Below are 20,039 nucleotides of genomic sequence, written 5' to 3'. Positions count from 1 at the left end.
ACATCCATCAGTCCTCAGTTTTTGTCAGCATTCAAGAGTCTCTCATGGTTTGCCTCTCTCCCTTTCCCCCACCATTTCCGCCCTTCTTCTCCCCCTTGTTCCTCCGTCAAGTTCCTCCTAATCCTCCTATACGTGCAAACATATGATATTTGTCCTTCTCTGCCTGACTTATTTCGCTCAGCATAACACCCTCAAGGTCCATCCATATTGCTACACATGGCCAGATTTCACTTTCTCATTGCCTTGTAGTATTCCATCGTATAGATAAACCACATCTTCTTGATCCATTCGTCCGTTGATGGACACTTAGGCTCTTTCCATGATTTGGCTATTGTGGTGGACTCTAGATATTCTTAGGGCAGCACACGCAATGGCCTGTCCTTCCCTGGCTCAGATCAATCAGAGGGGCATTCCTTCCTTCATCCAAAAGCCAAGAAGGGAGCTCACAGGGATTCTAGCATCACCAGAGAGACACAATCCCTGCCCCCACCGCAGCCAGAGAAGGCTAGAAAGACATTAGCAAATAGTAAACGTGAACTACTGAAGCATTTGCTAGAAAGCATCTAAAACCATGAATGCATATAACGCGGACCTGACTTAGATGGGGTGAGGCCGGGAAAAGGGTCCAGCTGTTCTTAAGGCTGAGCTGAGTGAAGGGGGGAGAGATGCTTTTTGGGGGGAACTTCAAGGTGGCCATTGTGGCTGGAGGGTCTTGGGAGACAGACCTCTATGACAAGGATGCAAGGGTCATCTAGGGCTATGGGAGCTGAGGTGAGGAACTGGATTTTATGTTAAGAGCAGTGGGAGCTTCCTGAAAGGCTATAATCACATTTGCATTTTAAAAAGGTCTCTGGAACTGCCATGTAGTGAATGAATTGGGAGGCAAAAAAGAGGTCAGGGGCACGGTTTAGAAGGCTGTTGGAGTCATCAAGAGAGTGAGGTCAAGGGCCCAGCAACACTAGGCTTAGGGGACAATATTAGCTGTCACTTGAACACTTACCATGCCCAGCATTGTAAGTGCTTTGTGTGTATTAATATGTGTAGTCCGCCCAACAACCTTATGAAATAGGTACTATGGTTAACCCAGTTTCACAGAGGTGAAAACTAAGGCAGAAGACGAAATGAGTTACCCAAGGTCACCCAGGTAGATGGATCTATGTTCATATATTGACTCTGACACTACATGCTGTGGACTTTGGGCAAATCCTTCCATTTCTCTCAGCCAGTTCGGTCACATGTGGCAGCCCCAGAGATCTTTTAAATCTCTGAGTTTTTCTCCTTCGTGAAGTGGGTGAAAGCGATGGCATCTAACTAGCCTGTCCTCTCCCCTGGGTCTCCTAGACGTTCACCAGCGCTGGGCCCTGGTGTGGCTGGCCTGCCTCCTCTTTGCCGCTGTGCTTTTCCTTCTCTTCCTTTTCAAAAAGGACCGAGTGAAAGGTGAGCGCTTCCGGGCTCCCCACCCCCCAGAGCCAGAACGGGGAGTTCGCCTCGAGAAGGTGGCGGCCGAGCTCACGGGCTGCCCCCCGGCCCTCTCCCCTAACAGTGTGGCTGAGGCTCTTGAAGGAGGACATCCGCGCGGGGGGTGAGTGTGAGCAAGCGCCAGGCGGGCGGCCGCGCCCTGCGGGCCGGGCCTCGGGCCTTCTCACGTCTTCCCTTCCCCTCGATTTCCCCCGGCAGCTGCCGCCAGGGGCCGCGCGGCTCTGCTCCTCTACTCGGCCGAGGACTCCGGCTTCGAGCGCTTGGTGGGCGCCCTGGCGTCGGCGCTGTGCCAGCTGCCGCTGCGCGTGGCCGTGGACCTGTGGAGCCGTCGTGAACTGAGCGCGCAGGGGCCCCTGGCCTGGCTGCACGCGCAGAGGCGCCAGACCCTCCAGGAGGGCGGCGTGGTGGTGCTGCTCTTCTCGCCCGGGGCCGTGGCGCTGTGCCGGGAGTGGCTGCAGGACGGGGCTCCGGCTCCCGCCCCGCAGCGCCCGCACGACGCCTTCGCCGCCTCGCTCAGCTGCGTGCTGCCCGACTTCCTGCAGGGCCGGGCGCCCGGCCGCTACGTCGGGGCCTACTTCGACGGACTGCTCCACTCCGAGGCCGTGCCGGCCCTTTTCCGCAGCGTGCCGGTCTTCTCCCTGCCCTCCCAGCTGCCCGGCTTCCTGGGGGCCCTGCAGGAGCCCGGGGACCCCCGCCCCGGGCTGCTGGGGGAGAAGGCGAGGCAAGTGTCTCGGGCCCTGCAGCCCGCCCTGGACCAGCTGCTTCGGGCTCCCGGGGCTCCCGGGGACCCCGGGCACGGGACGCGGGATGGCACGTGAGGCCGGGGAGACAACTCGAATAAAGGCAGACGCTATTTTTCTATCCGTGCCTCCGGCGTCTGTCTGTGACCGCGCCACTGACCCGCCGAGACGCCCGCGGCCCTTTAACACCCGGACAGGTGCAGCCCGGCACCGCCTCCGGTTGGCTGACGTGGGGTGACGCAATGGCACATGGATCGCCGCCATTGGCTGTGGGTGGGCCCCGCCCCCCCGGGCTGCGGCGCTGGCGGAGGCTGCGCGTCTTACGCAGCCCGCGGCTGCGGTGGCGTTGGGGAGACTCAGAGGTCGGCGCGGGCGGGCTGGGTGGGTTATCGCTTCCTGCCCCGCAGCCTACGCGGGTCAGGATCCTCCCCTGCCGGCTAGTGGGCCGCGCCTTTGCAGCCTGCGGGCCGCGAACCTGACCCCTTCTCTTCATATCCGGATCCGGGCTCCTCCCCCCAAGACCGGGATTCCGTTCCGGACTCCTCCCCCCCCCCCCAGGACCGCCCATCCGGCCTCTACTCTCCTAATATTTGGACTCTGACCCGTTCTCCCTGATTCCGCTGATCCTGGCCTAAGAACCCATATTCAGACCTGAAAACACTGAGTTGACTTCTCCTTTGCCAAGGACTCGGGCCACCTCTCCCACGGTGACAAGGATGACTTATTCCCGTCTTGGAATTGCAGAATAGGCCCCTTCCTCACCACCTCCCCTTCCCCGGCCATACCCCCCAGTCTAGCTTCTTTTTCTTATGATAACACACATCTGGGCTCCCAGACCCGCGGCACCTCAGAACCAACCCTTTTCTTTCTCACCTGGCTTCTCCAGTGAGTCATCCGCATTCCCTCTACAGGTTCCCAGCCTGGGAAAAGATGGCCTCACTGCCCCGCAGAGGCCTGGTCCGACCCCTGCTCTGGGGCCTAAGTCTCTTTCTGAGCCTCCCAGGCCCCGTCTGGCTCCAGCCCTCTCCACCTCCCCAGTCCTCGCCCCCAACTGAGCTCCATCCATGTCACACCTGCCGCGGACTGGTCGACAGCTTCAACAAGGTGGGTGCATGAGCAGCCTCGCCGGGGGCAGTCTAACCATTCTAGCACAGGGGTCAAGAGGAGTTCTGGGATGCAAGTCTGCATGAGTCACGTACCAGCCTGGTTGCCTTCTAGATGTCTATAGCCTTGGCCCGGTTGCCTCTATGCCTCAGTTCCCTGGTCATCGAAATACCGGAAGTGCTAGAATGTGCTAGGCACTGTTCTTAGGCATTACTAATGTTCTCCATTTCCAGGGCCTGGAGAGAACAATCCGGGACAATTTCGGAGGTGGAAATACTGCCTGGGAGGAAGAGAAGTTGTCCAAATACAAAGACAGGTAAGGAGCTGGCGAGGTGGGTTTGTATACCTCACCTCCCAATCTCTGCTCTACTGGTGGGGACCTGGAGGCTCCCGGGGAGTCCTTCTTTGACGAGTATCACTGAACATCTCCAGCACAGCAGTAAACAAGGCATGCAAAATCCCATCTTCAAGGAGCTGACGTTCTAGTAGAGGAGACAGACTGAATAAGTAAATAGCTAATGTCTTATCAGGGGAAGAATAGCAAAGAGGGTGGACTACAGAATGGAGGCGTGATGTTCAAGGTGTGGCATTCGAACGGAAACGTGAAGTAAAGAAGCAAGCTATGTGACAGTGGGAGAAGGGATTTGGACGGTGGGGGACTGAGCTTAGTATATTTGAGAAGAGGCTAGAGGCGAGTGAGCAGAAGAGAGGGGGGTACAACATGAAGCCAGAGGGCTTTGAAGGTCACAGAGCGGAGTTTAGATTTTGTTCTGGGTGTAACGGGAAGCCCTTGGGAGGCTTGGAGCAGAGAAGTGATGTGGTCTTATTTATACCTTTAAAAGATCACTCACTGCGATGTAGCAAAAAGACTGTAGGGGCCAGAGTGGTAGAAGCAGGGAGAAAATTTGGGGGGCTAGTCTAAGTGTGACAGTGGCACGAGCTAGTGTGCAGTCTGGTGGTGGACATGGTGGGAAGAGGTCAGCTTCTGGGTGTATTTTGCAGATGAACTGATAAGGCTCGATGATGGAATCATTATGGGGTATGAGAGAAAAGGTAGAATAAAAAGTCCTTATTAGGTTTTGGGCCTGAGCAACTAGGTGAATACCGACTTTATGGTATAAACATTTAAAAGAAAAAAAGGTCAAGTTGAGAAGAAGAAATCAGCAAAGACTTGGAGTTAGACAGACCTGGTTGTCGGTTGTGACCCTGTGTACCCTAGGGAAGCTTACTTCACCTCTGTGAGCCTCAGTTTCCTCATCTGTAAAATGGAGGTGTTAATACTCGCTTTGACTATTTCATAGGATTGTGGTAAGGATTAAACTGCGATGCCCACTAGAAACAAAAGGTTTTGTTATTATGTAACGTTGGTCATTTTCCTTTCCCTGAAGGGGACTCAATTTCCTCATTTAGGAATGATGGGATTGGCCATGATAACCTGAAGGGCACTTCTAGCTGTGTAATGGCTCCTGGTTTTTGTTTGTTTGTTTTTTTGTGTTTTAAAAATTTTTTAATGTTTTTATTTATTTCTGAGAGAGAGAGAGAGACAGCGTGAACAGGGGAGGGTCAGAGAGAGAGGGAGACACAGAATCTGAAGCAGGCTCCAAGCTCTGAGCTAGCCGTCAGCACAGAGCGCGACGCGGGGATCGAACCCACGAACCATGAGATCATGACCTGAGCCGAAGTCGGACGCCCAACCGACTGAGCCACCCAGATGCCCCTGTTTTTTTGTGTTTTAAATCCTCCCCTCCTCTATGCCAGGCACATGCCAGACCCCCTAAATACAGAATATATGTCTGTGTATATATGTATTTAAAAAAAATTTTTGCAGTGAAGCGTATATAACATAAAATTGACCATTAGAGACATTTCGTACATTTACAGTGTTTGGCAGTCTTTACCCCTGTCTAGTCCCAGACCTCTTTTATCACCCCAGAAAGCAGCCCCATACCTATTAAGCAGTCAGTCCCTATTCTCCCCTTCCCCCAGCCCCTGGTAGCCATTACTCTGCTGTCTGTGTCTATGGATTGCTGATTCCATTGGAACCCTTTTGTGTCTGGCCTCTTTCACTTATCATAATGTTTTAAAGTTAACTTTTTTTTTTTTTTTAATTTATTTCTAGGAGAGAGAGAGAGACAGCGTGAGCAGGGGAGGGTCAGAGAGAGAGGGAGTCACAGATTGAAACAGGCTCCAGGCTCTGAGCTGGCAGTCAGCACAGAGCCCGACGCGGGGCTTGAACCCACGAACCGCGAGATCATGACCTAAGCGAAAGTCGGACGCTTAACCGACTAAGCCACCCAGGCGCCCCTAAAGTTAACTTATTTTTGAGAGAGAGGGAGAGCAAGCTGGGGACGGGCAGAGAAAGAGAATCCCAAGGAGGCTCCAGAGTGTCAATGCAGAACCCAATGTGGGATTCAGACTCATGAACTGTGAGATCGTGGCCTGAGCTGAAATCAAGAGTCAGGTACTTAACCAATTGAGCCATCCAAGCACCCCTTTTTTAAAGCTTCACAATATTTCATTGTATGGATACCACATTTTGTTTACCCATTCTTCCGTTAATGAACATTTGGGTTGTTTCTACCTTTTTTTTCTTTTAAAAATTTTTTAAAAGGTTGATTTATTTTTGAGAGAGAGAGAGAGCATGAGCTGGGGAGAGGCAGACAGAGAGAGACACAGGATCCAAAGCAGGCTCCAGGCTCAGCTGCCAGCACAGAGCCCGATGCGGGGCTTGAACCTACGAACCATGAGATCATGACCTGAGCTGAAGTTGGACGCTTTAACTGACTTAACTGACTGAGGCTCCCAGGCGTCCTGAGGTGTTTCTACCTTTTGGCTGCTGTGTATAGTATTGCTACAAACATTTGTGTACAGGTGTTTGTGTGAACACTTGTTTTCCATTCTTTTGGATATGTAGCCAGGGGTAGAATTACTGATTCACATGGTAATTGCATGTTTACCTTACTAAGGAAGTGCCAAACTGCTTTCCACAGTGGCTGCACCATTTTTCATTCCCACCTTCAGTGTAGGAGGGTTCCACTTTCTCCACATTCTGCCAACCCGTGTTATGTGATTGTTTTTAATCACATATACGCAGAGGGGTATTATCTTCCCATGTGCAAATGCGAGAACTGAGATCCCTTACAACAAACGTGGAGGGCACATATTGTCTCCATTTTACAGATGAGAAAAGAGAGGTTCGGGAGAGGCTAGGTGATTTGCCCAAGGTCTCTCAACTAAATTCAAACCCAGGTCCGTCTGCCTCCCCAGTCAGTACCGCTTCCATTACGCCCTATGGCCTTCCCTTTGACACGTCCGCGGCATGAGAGGAGACCTTCAGGGGGGTGGTGGATGGGGTAGAACATGTTCATGCCACTCCCGCCCTGTCCGGTCAGTGAGACCCGCCTGGTGGAGGTGCTCGAGAGCGTGTGCGGCAAGTCGGACTTTGAGTGCCACCGCCTGCTAGAGCTGAGTGAGGAGCTGGTGGAGAGCTGGTGGTTTCACAAGTGAGTTTTCGGGGGTCTTCCCAGGGAGGGGGCCATAGGCAGGGCCTGGTGGTAAAAGAGGGGGTTGCATGCTGGGGCCTGTGTCCTGCTTTGGCTCCTTTTTCCAAACCTAGGTCTGCTAAGGACTTGGGAGGGGGGACCCAGGTTCTCACTCTGAGCTTCAATGTACCCCTCTGCCAAACGGGGAGAGGGTGTTGGTCGGGTAGTCTTGTGGGTCTTCTATTCAAGAAGGGTCGTATCACAGGTTCTTTGGGAGGGTGGGGGGTGGGCAGCACCGCTGACACTGTCTCAGTCCCCCTCACTGTCATTCCACCCCTCCGCACCCCCTCAGGCAGCAGGAAGCCCCAGACCTCTTCCAGTGGCTCTGCTCAGATTCTCTGAAGCTCTGCTGCCCCTCGGGCACCTTCGGGCCCTCCTGCCTTCGTGAGTTTTCAAGCTCCTCTTGGGGGCTGAGGGGACTGTCGAGGTCAGGGATCCAGTCCTGGCTCTCCCGCACAGCTGGCTGTGTGAGCTCAGCTTGCTCTCATAACTTCTCCGGACCTTGGGTCTCCTCTGCCTCTGAGGGCTGTTGAGATGAGCCAATCAGTGGGGAACGGCTCTGAAAAAAGATAAGAGGGTTAGACTGAGTCAGACGGGACTGTGGTTTTCATCATCTATCTGAGAAATGGCCCCACCCCCACCCCCCCTTCCCATGCCTGGGTCAGACCAGGCCCCATTCCCTGGACTAAGGTGACCTTCTTAGGGACAGGCAGGGGCTGCTTTGAAGCCCCCAGTGTCACCACACAGTCCTGAGGGAGGAGCTAAACCTACTACCAGCCCCTTTGAGAAAAATCTGGACGATTCAGATGAAAGACTAAGCGACACAAAGAATAAAAAAAATAAAGCAAACAGAAAACAAAAGGGAGAGTGACTAAGATGATTAATGCAGTCTTTATCAGAGGAAAGATTTGTAAATAACCTGTTCCACAGTGGGGTGTTGGTTACGTAAATTTCCTACAGTTGATGATGAAATATTATGTTGCCATTAAAATTGAGTTTTCTCTCTAAAAGTATTTAATGGTGTGGGGAAATATTCTGTGTATTCACGATTGTGTTTTTGATCTCACCCGGTTTGGTGTCTGCCCACAGCCTGTCCTGGGGGCGCAGAGAAGCCCTGCGGTGGCCACGGGCAGTGTGAAGGGGAAGGGACTCGAGGGGGCAGCGGGCACTGTGACTGCCAGGCCGGCTATGGGGGCGAGGCTTGTGGCCAGTGTGGCCTCGGCTACTTTGAGGCAGAGCGCAACGCCAGCCATCTGGTATGTTCGGGTAGGTAGCCAAGAGGCGCAGGGCTGGGCAGGGGCATATGGGGTGCCCGCCTGCCCATCCTCACACTTCTCCCTTCCCACCCAGCTTGTTTCGGCCCCTGTGCCCGCTGCTCAGGACCTGAGGAGTCCAACTGTTTACAGTGCAAGAAGGGCTGGGCCCTGCATCACCTCAAGTGTGTCGGTGAGTGAGGCCCTAGCCCTGGGTCTGGGGAGGAAGGAGCCTGGGCTTGGTCCCCATCAGCACACACATCTCTGGGCTAGACCACCACGGTCCTCATCTTCATGGCCATCTCAACCAGGCAGTTAGGGTACGGACCGATCTTTGTACAGTCAGAGATGTCCCTGATCCAGCGCAGTGGCGGGGAATCAGGAAAGGCTTCTTGAAAACTGAGGAAGAGTTAGCCAGCGAAGTGCAGATCACTTCATTTGGGGTCAGGAAGCCTGGTTCAAGACCTGGTTTGGTCTCTCGGTAGCTATTTATAAAGACATGGGGAAAGGCTAAGCTGCCACAACAAAAAGATCACCAAAGACTGTGGCTTAAAGAATAGAGAGGTTTATTTTTATCTTGTGTCACAGTCTCAAAATGAAGTTCCGCTTGTCACAAGCATTCAAGGACCCAGATACTTTCTGCCTTACTGTGCGGTCATCCCCTGGGGATGTTTTTGTTGCCTGAGGTACCTCCACGTTCCATGAGTGACACTCAGGAAGCCAGAGAGGGAAGAAAATGCATGGAAGGGTCCACTTGCGTTGTTTGAAGGCCAAGCTAGGAGTGGAGCACGTCGTTTCTGTTTACATCCTGTTGGCCAGAGCTCCGTCATTAGGCCACACTTAGCTGCAAGGCAGATTGGGAAATGTCTGCAGCTGGGCGGCCCCAAGTCCTGCTGCACCTCTGCCTTCGTGCTGGCGCCCAGCCGGCAGTCTCTGCCACGCTGCTCGAGCGTGAGCAGGTCCCTTCCCCAACAGCCCTGGCCTCAGCTTCCCTGTTAGTGCAGCAGGCATTGGAATCCCTGTCCTTCCCCGCCTCCCCGCAGACATCGACGAGTGTGGCACAGAGCGAGCCAGCTGTGGACCCGACCAGTTCTGTGTGAACACAGAGGGCTCCTACGAGTGTCGAGGTAAGGGCTGATTCTGCAAGGGAGGGGTGCGGGGAGGGCACGAAGGGCTGCTCCATGCCCTCTCCCCCAAATTTCTGCCTTTTCAGGCACCAGAGCCCCCCCTAGACCTCTTCTGGAGCAGGGCTTCCCCCCCTCCACAATCTGCCTTGGGCCTAAGGGCAGCTCTCACCCCTTTCTCTTCTCTTCTCCAGACTGTGCCAAGGCCTGCCTGGGCTGCATGGGCGCAGGGCCAGGCCGCTGTAAGAAATGTAGCCCTGGCTACCAGCAGGTGGGCTCCAAGTGTCTCGGTGAGTCCCCCGCCAGTGGGGCACAGACACCATGAAGTGCCTTGCCCGCCACAAACTGAGAAGAGCAGGAATATGGACAGGGCAGGGGAAGGAAGGGCGGAATGCTGTTTGGGCAAAGGCCAAGGGGGTGTCCGCATATGAGCGAGATGGAGTCAGGGCTGCCGAATGTGGGACCCTGGCAGCGGGGGTCTTACCCCGCCTCACCCTCCCTCTAGACGTGGACGAATGTGAGACAGAGGTGTGTCCCGGAGAGCACGAGCAGTGCGAGAACACCGAGGGCAGTTACCGCTGTGTCTGTGCCGAGGGCTACAAACAGATGGAGGGCGTTTGTGTGAAGGAGCAGATCCCAGGTGAGCCCTGTGGTGGTCCCCAGACACCTGAGGAGGGGAGGTCCTCATCTAGGGGGAAGGCAGGCAGCCCCAGGCCCTGCCCCATCCCCACTGCCACCCCCCACCCCCCAGAAGGCTGCACTGAGACCCAAACCCTTCACCTGAGCCCCAGGCAGACTTTTAGCAGCCCCGCACCTCCCAGGGTAGAAAGAAAATTGTACTTGGTGTCAAATCACCCCTACTGTCCCTTCTTAACCTGTCCAATGGGACCAGTCCTTACCCTGGGCTGCTGAGGCCTTGGTGCAGGCTGCTGGTGTGATGAGGTGAAGGACGACCACAATGACGACGACAGTGACCACCTCCACAGCTCTTACCGCGTGTCGACACTGTTCCGAGCCTGTGGCGTGTTATTTCCCTTCTATGACAGACCCGGTGCCGTTCGTATGATTTTCATCCTCACTTTCCAGAACGGAAACGAGGATGCAGACAGAGGAAATAACTTGCCCAGGGCCACATGACAAGCAGGTTGCAGAGCCGGGAGGCAGGTCCATGCAGTCTGGCCCTGGAGCCGGGCTAGTACACAGGCTCTGTCCAGACTTCCCCACCACACGGCCTTGGGCAAACCTCTTCACCGCTCTGAGCCTCAGTTTCCCATTTATTGAGACAGGGAGTCGTTCCCAGCAGTAAATGACATCATGTGCCGGCTCGCTGGGCAGCCGTGTGGCAGCCGTGATGAGGCTTGTGGGAAGCTCCGGGAACAGCGGGGGAGTGACAGGTGCTTCTCTTGTTCCGCACAGAGTCGGCAGGCTTCTTCTCGGAGATGACAGAGGACGAGCTGGTGGTGCTGCAGCAGATGTTCTTCGGGGTCATCATCTGTGCCCTGGCCACGCTAGCTGCCAAGGGCGACTTGGTGTTTACCGCCATCTTCATTGGGGCTGTGGCCGCCATGACTGGCTACTGGCTGTCGGAGCGCAGTGACCGCGTGCTGGAGGGCTTCATCAAGGGCAGATAATCCCTGTCACATCCGCAGGATCTCCTCCCACCCAGGCTGCCCCCAGAGGTCAGGCCCCTTTCCTGCCTGGACACTTGAGGCAGCTCGCTGTATTTTTGAGTGGGGTCCACACCACACCTCACACCTGGGCAGGTGAGGCCCTTGGGGTGAACAAGTAGCCCGAAATACGGATGCCATGAGATCTTGGCCTGGGGGAACTGGGCAGGCTTCACAACGCGTGTGAATTTTTAAAAAGAAAAGTATTTCCTTGTGGCGGCTGCTAATGGGCTTTGGCCCCTGCCCATGATGGGGGGCAGGGGGGGCCCTCTGGGGGGGGGGCCCATTGCAGCCTCCTCCTGTCAGCTGCATGCCAGCTCCCGGCTGTACCCCTGCCCCTCAGCCACAGGTTATTTATTCATCTCAGGAAATAAAGGTCTTGGAAAACAAGAGAACCTTCAGTCTCTCTACCCGCCTCCTACTCCCCATGGGCAGCCCCCACCCTTGGGGAAATTTCCTAAAATCCTGAGAAATTGAGTGCTACCGTGATGGGAGAGCAGGAAGAGGGGGGCAGAGAGGGGGCTTGGCCCTGAAGCGGCGTTAGGAGAAGGGGGTGGAGGAACCAGGCTTCGGAGTGTGGAGCTTCCTGGGTTCAGTGCCGGCTGTCATTTGCCAAAGGACCCTGGACAAATTACTTTGGTCTCTGATCTCCTTCCCATCTATAAAATGGGCATGAGAATGCTTTCCACTCAGGCTTAATAGAAGAATTAAGTAAGACGATGACTGTGAAGAGCTGAAGACCGTGTACAACGGATAGATGGTCTGTAAAATATCAGTAGCCGTTATCCGAAGGCTTCCCACAGTGGGGTGCTCTTTCTGGGTCCTCCCCTCCCCAACATATACAGGACGTGCGGATTGCTAGGGGGTGGGGACTGCTTCCTCTTCTCTGAACAGGATCCTGGCGTGGGCAGAGGGAGGCATGAGCCAAGTCCTAAGGGTTTATTTCTTTGGCACAAAGAGGACAGTCCGGACAGGCAAACCTCATCTTCATACTGCGGAGTCTGGAGGGGTGTTTGGGGGTACCTGGGCCCCATATCCCACACCCAAGTCCATGCATGTCCACCCTGTATTCCGCAGAAGTCACAGCCTCTGTGCAAAATACCCACTGAGAAAAATAGATATTTAAAAAAAAAACAAAAAATGGGGGCAGGTAGGTTCACGCCCCGCCGCTGCCAGGGCCCGCAGTCAGACGGAAGCCCGGGAATGCCAGTTTTTCAAATGTTCAGCTGTCCCAGTGGGCCAAGCCATATGGCCGTCGAGGGTAGGGCCCCTGCATCCCTGGCCCCCTCAGAGCTCGATGGTGTCGCTGGAGGCGCTGCGAGAGTCCCCGGGCTTGCAGCGAGGCTGCGCCTCGCTCCGAGGTTCCCCGGGCCGGGAGGCGGCGGGGGCGGGGGCGGGGGCGGCGGCGGCGGCGGCGGCGGGGGCGGGCAGCAGCTGCACCGTGCTGGGCAGCTCGTCCAGGGGCAGACTGTCCACCGACGACAGCCCGTGACGCCACGGGTTCCAGCTGATCTTGAGCGAGCCCCGGGAGAAGCTGTCCACGGAGCTGCCCGACGCCGCCCCGTCAGGTTCATCCGCGACGTGCGGTGGGACCGCGCCGCGCACGCGCACGTCGCTGAGAGAGCGGCAGCGGCCACGCAGGAGCGAGGAGCCCTCGCCCTCGAGCTCGGCGTCGGGGTGGCTGCCCCGGCGCGGCCGCAGCGCGCCCCCCGGCGGCGGGGAGGCCAGGCCGCGCAGGCCGCAGCGCCGGAAAACGCTGTCGCGCACCAAGTGCTCTCGGAAGAGCGCGGCGTCGATGCTGCGGCTCAGGTTGATGGGCGACGGCGGCCGCAGGTCCAGCTCGCTCATCGACGGCGCCGGCCCCACGCTGCTGCGGGACAGGCCAGGGCCACCCTGGGGGCCGCGGCCCAACGACGCCGCCGACCCCCAGGCGCCTGCCCCGGGCGTGGCAGGCGGCCCGCCCTCCGCCGGGTTGCGGATGAGGCTCTTGCTTATGTCCAAGCTGCCTGCAGCGACGCCGCTAGGCCCCGCATAGCAGTTGTTCGGTCGCTCGGGCACCTCGCTCTTGCCCGAGGGCGTGGGGCACGCCAGGCGCAGCAGCTTAGCCCAGCAAGCGTGCTCCGTGGGCGGCCTGGGCCGCGCGGCGGCCACAGCGGCCAGCGCCAGGGTGAGCGCCCACGTCAGCTCCAGCAGGCGCAGCCAGAAGTGGACGCCCCACCAGGCCCACGAAAAGCGACCCACCCGGCCCGGGCCCGGGTAGAGCCAGAGCGCGGCTGCCAGCTGCAAGCCACTGGCCAGCAGCCCCAGCGCGCCGGCCACGGCCAGCAGCCGCGGGCCCGGGCTGGCGTCCCAGCCCCGCGGCCCGTCCAGCAGGCGGCGACGGCACAGACAGAGCGTGCCCAGAGCCGCCGCCGCGCCCCAGGCACAAGACAAGCCCTGAGCCAGGAGGTTGAACGCGGGCCTCACGGCCAGCAGGTCGGCAGTCAGCAGCCCCACGCCGTGCGCCAGCGCCATCGCTGCCAGCAGGAGCGGGTTCTGCAGCTGCTGCGGGAGCCCCGCGCCCAGCCCGAGCAGGGTCAGGGCCGCCAGCGCGGTGAGCAGCAGGGGGAAGGGCAGGTTGTAGAGCACCAGGCCGGCGCGGAAGCCCAGGCGGGCCTGGGAGCCGTAGGGGTCGGCGAGCATGTACGCAGATCGGAGCACCGACGCTATGAGCACCAGCACTGCCGCCGCCAGAGCCAGCCGGGGCCCCGCGGGGGCAGCCGCCAGTGAGGCCAGTGCCAACAACGCGGGCAACAGGAAGAGCACCCCCACCCCATAGACATGCAGCTCCCAGGAAAAGCTCAGCACCCGCCGCAGGGGCCCCCAGCGCAGGGGAGGGGCGGTGGCATTGGCCGGGGGGCTGGTGGCTGGGGATGATGCCATGGAGCTGGCTGAGGGCTCCGGAGGGGGTGGCTGGCCCAGGGCGCGCTGCGTGGTGACCCGAATGAGGCCCCGGCGTGACGTCGAGGGGGCCTGGACTGGGGGTGCCGGGGGATGGCTTTGGGGGCGCCCCGGCCACTCCTCGGCTTCATCTGCAATAATAACAATATCAAAATAACCCTCTGAAAAGTGCTTTGGGTTTTCCACATTCTCTAGTGTGGTGGGCAAGCTACTTCACCTTTTTAAGCACATCTGTAAAATGGGGATGGTAACGGCACCTACCTCGCTGGGTTGTGGGAAGGATTAAATGTTTAGCATAGTGCCCAACACCCAATAATGTTAAACGACATGACCTATCGCTTTTATTAATAATATACCAGCAGTTCTCAATAAAATGGGCTGCATATTAGAATCACCTGAACACCAACTGAATCAGAATTCCTTGGGAGGGGGCCTGGGTATGGGAGTTTTTTAAAAGCTCCTCAAGCTCCTCCAGTGATTTGTGGGAGGTGGAGACACTGTACTAAATATATCCAGAGTTACATCTATGAATATTCTGTCCCCAAAGGGCAAATGACTTGTCCCAGAGTACCCAGCATTAGTTTATTATCCTTAAGTTTTTGAAGGAAGTCCTGGCCAGTCCCTTTAAGGAAGTATTTGTCCCCATTCACTCCCCCGGCCCATATACCTCGCATGGGTTTCTAATTATTAGACAGAGTTCCCACTCTCCCCCAAACCCCTAGGCATGCCCTCACCTGGCTGCAGGGCCCCCACAGGGCTCTCTGTTCGATTTGTAGCCGGGCCAGGGTCCAAGGGGCCAGGGATGAGGGACTTGGGGGTACCTGGGGTCTCCAGGGCTCCTCTCACCCGCTGGGGGGAGATGGGGTCTGCTCCATTCATTGCTGCTATCTCTGAAATAACAAAAGCAGTTATCACTGTGCCCGACCATGCAGTGGTCTCCAAAGTCTAATCCCCCAAAATGGAGTCACAATCGCCCTCATTTGCCAGAATGAGGAGAATGGGACCCAGAGAGACCACGGGTCGCATAGAAACTGGGGCGTCCAGGGGCGCCTGGGTGGCTTAGTCGGTTAAGCGTCCGACTTTCGCTTAGGTCATGATCTCGCGGTTCGTGGGTTCGAGCCCCGTGTCGGGCTCTGTGCTGACTGCCAGCTCAGAGCCTGGAGCCTGTTTCAGAGTCTGTGACTCCCTCTCTCTCTGACCCTCCCCTGCTCACGCTGTCTCTTTCTCTCCTAGAAATAAATAAAAAACATTAAAAAAAAAAATTAAAAAAAAAAAAAGAAACTGGGGCGTCCAGCTCTGCTGGAACACTGCCCAATTCCAGCCCTACGGGCAAACCTCCGCTTTGATACCCACCTGGCTTAGGCTGCCCGTCAGGAGTCTCTGTGGCTGGGGCACCTGAGGGCTGGGGACTTGGTGAGCTCCTCACATCAAAAAGATCAGCCTCTTCGGGCGAGGGACTTGGAAAGCTGACTTCCCAGGTCTCCCCACCTCCAGCCTTCTTGGGGAGCTCAACTGGCAGCTCCTCAGCAGGAGGAAGGCTTTTGGCCAATGCCAGGTCTGGCTGGGGCCCAGGCTCCTGCGAAGATGCCATCTCGGCTGGGGACGCCGAGCCACCGTCGGGGACTGCTGGGTCTTGTTGGGTGAAGACAGGGCTCTGAGCTGCCTCCTGAAAGTCCTCCTCGCCCCCACCCCGTTCTTCCAGCACGGGTGCCTTGGTGGTGCCCGGGCGGTCTAAGGGGGCTATCTCGGAGACTCTGATCTTGGCTTCGGCCACCAGATCCCCATCTCTAGGTGGTCGCTGTCCCATTTGGCCTCCAGAGTCCTCTGGCCCTGGGGAGGGAGGAACTGTAGCTATCCTGAGTTGGAGTCGGGGAGTGATGGGGATGAAGGTGAGATGGGGGCGGCCCACTGGATGGGAGGCTGGTGCTTCTTGCTCTATAGGCTCCTGTGAGTCAGGAGATCCTGTCCAGCCGTGAGAACTTGGCCCTCGAGCCATCTGGAGGTCATCGGTTACTGGGAGGCCTTCTCTCTGAGCCCTGTGGGCTGCTTTAGGTCCATGCAGGGCTGGGCCAAGGGGAGAGAGTACGGGCTCCTCAAGGACTTCCTCGGCAGGGACCTGGGGGACATTGGAGTCCCAGGGGCTCTCATCTCTGGACTTCTGCCAGAGGAAGTCGAGGGCTTGGGGCTCTGTGCCCAGAGGGCCCTGGGGGTCATCTCCTAGGATCAGTTGTGGTTCCGAGTCCTTGGGTGGCTTGGGAAGGCCCCGGGCCTGGGGGCCAGGCCCGGAGCATAGCAGCAGCAGCAGCAGCAGCAGCAGCAGCAGGGGACCACATACACGGCCCCATGGGCTGGGGGCCATGGTCCACTCGGATGCGTGGGCCTAGAACACTCAACTGCCGGTCCTCACTGGATGAGCCTAAAAAAAGGAGAAGGGGGATGACATGTGAGCATTGGGAGCATCCACAGCTGTCCCAAGGGGATGGCAGGGAAGAAAGAAAGACAGCTCCCCTTTCCCCAGCCCCTTCCTGCTGCCCGGAGTGACCTTTTAAATCTGTATCTCTGGTCACGACACTTCATGACACTTGCCCTGCTTCAATACCTTTAGTGGCTCCCCATCACCCTCAGGAAATAATAGAAGCTCCTCTCCTAACCTTCTAAGGCCACACCGGGCTGCTCATCTATCCTTCAATACCCACTGGGCTGTCCAGGGCCCCCAATCCTTTGCTCTGGCTGTTCCTTCAGCCTGGACTGCCCTCTCCCTTCTTCTTCACTAGCTGAAATCCTTTTCTTTTTCCTTTCTAAGATTTACTTATTTATGAGAGAGGCGGAGACAGCATGAGTTGGGGAGGGGCAGAGAGAGAGGGAGACACAGAATCCGTAACAGGCTTCAGGCTCTGAGCTGTCCGCACAGAGCCCGACGTAGGGCTCGAACTCACGAATCCCGTGAGATCATGATCTGAATCAAAGGTGGACGCTTACCTGACTGAGCCACCCAGGCGCCCCTGAAATCCTATTCTTGAAGGCCTAGCTCAAATATCAGAGCAGTGAAGAGGGAGAGGAACATGCCCCTGCCTTTGAGGAGAGATCTCGGTTTGAATCTCAGCTTTGCTATTTCCTGGGTGGTCACTTCACCTCTTCAAATCATGGTTTTCCCATCAGTAAAATGGGTAGAAAAGAGTACCTAACTCAAAGGAGCTCTTCCAGGACTTACCTAACAAAGCGCATTATAGGCCAGGACCATAATAGGACTTTAATAAGCATGAGAGCTCTTTTCTTTTCCCTTTGTCCAGAAAGCTTTCTTTCCCACCAGCCCCCTGAGCTATTTCAACAAAATCTTTGAGCACAAACTATCTGCCAGGCCCTAAGGATAAAGCAGTGAAGACCGACAAGATTCCTGCCCTCACTGAGGTGGCATTCTAGGATAAGAGGCAGACAGCGAATAATTTTAAATAAGTTGAGCCATGAAGAAAATAAAACAGGTTAAGAGATAGATGGATGGGAAGCTACTTCAGGGGATAGCAGAAAGACCTCTCAGAGGTGACATTGAAGCTCGATGCTGAATGAGAAGAAGGAGCCAGCCATTTGAAGATGTGTATTTGGGAAAAGTATTTGGCAAAGGGAACAGAAAGTGCGTGCGAAGGCCTTGAAGCAGAATGAATGAGGTGAACTGAGAAAATGAAAAGGGTAGTGTGGCTGGAGCAGAGCAAAGGAAGGAGAAAGGAGCAGAGGGAGAGAAGATCAGGAAGGTGGGGCTAGATCACAAGGGGCCTTGTAAGCCACAATAAGGCGCCTGGATTTTATCCTGAGTATCACAGGCAGCCAATGCAGATGTTAAGCAAGGAAGCAAAGAGATCCGATTAAGTGTTCCGGAAGGGGGAGAGAGGCCAGGTAAGACAAGAATGGTGGCTTGTTTCAGCTTAGACCTTTCCTTCCCTGACACCCCTCCACCCCTTCTCATGATCCTGGTCACAGAATGCAATCTCCGGGCTGCGTTTCCATTTTTCTTTCCTGCCTCAGGCCCCCTGCATGTGCCTGGCCCCAGGCGGATGTCCCCTAAAGGTTCCTCTTCTTGAGAGTCCCTAATAAAGCCAGGAAGGCAGGAAGGGATCCCGTGGGCAGGAGACCGGAGGGCACAGCAACTGTGGGAGAGGAGAGGGCTGGGTGTGTTTAGGGGCAGAGGCCCTGCTCCTTTCTTCTCTGGGGAGAGCTCTCTGGCTCCTCATCCTTGGTGGCTCACGGACACCCTGAGAAGCCAATGAAGACTCCATCCAGGTGCTCTCTCCAGAAAAATGCCAAGGTTCGTCAAAAGCTGTGGACGATTTCTGGGGGTTCAAAGATCCCTTAAGCCCATCCCCCAAAGTGAGTTTAGACTCTGCCGTAAAGTCCTATTAGTTAATTTCTCAAACACTCATTCTGCTCTGCTGCTAGCTAGGTGCTGGGGACCCAAAGAGAAACCTCAGCTGCGGTGTCAAGGCTGGGGGCTAGGTGAGGAGGAAGGACTGAACAGCCACCAGCACATGTCCTGGTTAATAATAGTGCTCTCGTGTTGAACACTTACCCAGTAAGGCTCCTGCGCTAAGATTAGCTGCATGTCCTCCATCTCATCCAACCCTCCCAACACAAGCAGGTGTGGGTATAACCATCTCATAGAGGAGGAAACCAAGGTTCAGAGAGGTTTAGCAAATCGCCCAAGGTCACACAGCCAGCGAATGGCCACACTAGGGGTTGTGAAACCTGCAATGGCTCATTTTGCACTCCAGGGGCTTTTCGGAGGAGGTAGTTGAGTTAGGCCTTCAGTGATAAGCATATGCCATCTGCTCACCGCCCGCAATTCAAACGCGATGGAGGCATTTATGGGCAAGGAGGAGGCTGCCCGGTCCTGGGTTCCCGCAACCGGACAGATTTGGGGGGGCACAGGGTTAAAGGGTAGGGGGTATCTCCCTGCGCTGGGGTCCGGAGGGAGGCCGGCCTGGGGGAAGGGCGAGGGCCGCCGCGGGGCAGCCTCCAGGCGCTGGTCCGTCTCGGGTTACCTCTCCTCCTCCGGCTCCTCTCCCCTGGCTCCGCGCCTTCCCGCAGTGTCCCGGGTGGGGGTGGGCGCAGGTGCAGGGCCCCGCCGCCCGCGCCCAGAAAGGGGGCTGCAGGCCACGCTCCCTGCCTGCGCCCCGTCATCGCCCGCTCCCTCGGCCAGCTCCTCACCTGGGCGCCGCAGCGCCAGCCCCCGCGTTCACCTTGCGCGCGTCCCTGCAGCCGCTCCCCGCGCCGCATCCTCCGAGATGCTCAGACTCGGCTAACAGAGCCCGGCGCTGCCGATCGCCGAGCCCGCCCACAGCAAAGCCCTCCCCGCTTAACCCTTTCCCCTTAGGGGCGGATTCTTCTCCCCGTCCTGACCGCCCCCTCTCCCAGAGATTCTCGGGGCTAAGAGGGGGAACCCAGGTTCCCTTCCGCAGCATCCCTGAGTCAGGGACAGCCAGTCCTGGTTTGCACAGCTCATGGAGCTCACTTCCTTTATACCTGTGTACCTATATTCCTATGGGGACACATACATACACACATACATGCATACACACATACACACATACATACGTACCTATAGGTAAATCCTACCTACAGCTTGCCGTTTATCCTTCAGCTCTTTCTCAGTGCACAGTCACATACACGTTTTAAATAGAAATGAGATCATGCTGTACACACTGTTCTGTAACTCGCCTTTCTTCTCTTCACTGTGGAATATGTCCTGGCACATCTTCCATGTAAATTTCTACAGATCCATTTCATTTCTTGTACCTGCTGTTGAGAACTGAAGCATACACTCAGCCTGTAAGTTTTTAGTTATCCAGTCCTGAGGCTGGAGATGTGGATCGTGTCTAGCCTCTTGCCCGCAGGAATAGGAAGGCAGGGCACAAGCACTAGTGTACCTACCAGATAGTCTACCTGAGGTACGGTTAGATCTATGAGTCTGCATGTTTTCAGGTCTTGATAGACGCCGTCAAAATGTCCCTGGTCTCTCTTTGGACAACTCCTGATGTACCAAATGTCCACCATTGGGTTCAATAACATGAAGAGAAATCTACACAAGGAATACCTGTGGTCGTAAATATGATGTAAAATCTTCGGTGCCATGGAGAAATATCCAGGGTAGATTGTTGTTTACTTACGTAAATTTCAGTCATTCCCTGTAAAAACTCATGTG

The 20,039-nt window shown here is 56.3% G+C and overlaps 3 protein-coding genes across 8 annotated transcripts in view; 2 read left to right on the top strand and 1 right to left on the bottom strand.

The window, feature by feature from the left end:
• Positions 1-2,340, top strand: part of IL17RC (interleukin 17 receptor C) — a 13,329-nt gene extending 10,989 nt beyond the window's left edge. Inside the window, exons 16-18 of the mRNA XM_039231301.1 lie at positions 1,342-1,437; positions 1,544-1,582; positions 1,678-2,340. Of these exons, the coding sequence (XP_039087232.1) occupies positions 1,342-1,437; positions 1,544-1,582; positions 1,678-2,297 (755 nt within the window). The 3' untranslated portion in view covers positions 2,298-2,340. The remainder of the gene's footprint in view (positions 1-1,341; positions 1,438-1,543; positions 1,583-1,677) is intronic.
• A 181-nt stretch (positions 2,341-2,521) lies between these two features.
• Positions 2,522-11,304, top strand: CRELD1 (cysteine rich with EGF like domains 1). 4 transcript variants are annotated; one of them, XM_039231365.1, is made up of 11 exons: positions 2,522-2,600; positions 3,131-3,323; positions 3,557-3,639; positions 6,716-6,826; positions 7,158-7,249; positions 7,955-8,131; positions 8,216-8,311; positions 9,162-9,245; positions 9,437-9,532; positions 9,748-9,882; positions 10,659-11,304. In XM_039231365.1, exons 2-11 carry the CDS (start codon positions 3,150-3,152, stop codon positions 10,871-10,873), a joined length of 1,263 nt encoding a protein of 420 aa, XP_039087296.1. In that variant the 5' UTR covers positions 2,522-2,600; positions 3,131-3,149; the 3' UTR covers positions 10,874-11,304. The 4 variants fall into 4 exon arrangements, with proteins under 4 accessions (XP_039087296.1, XP_039087299.1, XP_039087298.1 ...); XM_039231367.1 differs by having other exon boundaries at positions 2,547-2,581; XM_039231366.1 differs by lacking the exon at positions 2,522-2,600 and adding an exon at positions 2,622-2,926.
• On the bottom strand, positions 7,243-19,106 carry PRRT3 (proline rich transmembrane protein 3). Of its 3 annotated transcripts, none has more exons than XM_039231364.1 (4): positions 19,046-19,106; positions 15,203-16,265; positions 14,584-14,739; positions 7,243-7,424 (listed from the first exon to the last, which is right to left on the bottom strand). In XM_039231364.1, exons 2-4 carry the CDS (start codon positions 16,206-16,208, stop codon positions 7,339-7,341), a joined length of 1,248 nt encoding a protein of 415 aa, XP_039087295.1. In that variant the 5' UTR covers positions 16,209-16,265; positions 19,046-19,106; the 3' UTR covers positions 7,243-7,338. The 3 variants fall into 3 exon arrangements, with proteins under 3 accessions (XP_039087295.1, XP_039087293.1, XP_039087294.1); XM_039231362.1 differs by lacking the exon at positions 7,243-7,424 and adding an exon at positions 11,834-13,980; XM_039231363.1 differs by lacking the exons at positions 7,243-7,424; positions 19,046-19,106 and adding exons at positions 11,834-13,980; positions 18,880-18,907.
• Positions 19,107-20,039: the final 933 nt, after the last annotated feature.

Source organism: Hyaena hyaena, unplaced genomic scaffold (assembly GCF_003009895.1).
Source record: "Hyaena hyaena isolate Hyena2069 unplaced genomic scaffold, ASM300989v1 scaffold_56, whole genome shotgun sequence".
NCBI classification, from domain to species: domain Eukaryota; kingdom Metazoa; phylum Chordata; class Mammalia; order Carnivora; family Hyaenidae; genus Hyaena; species Hyaena hyaena.
This window is presented reverse-complemented; position numbering and strand designations above follow the sequence as displayed.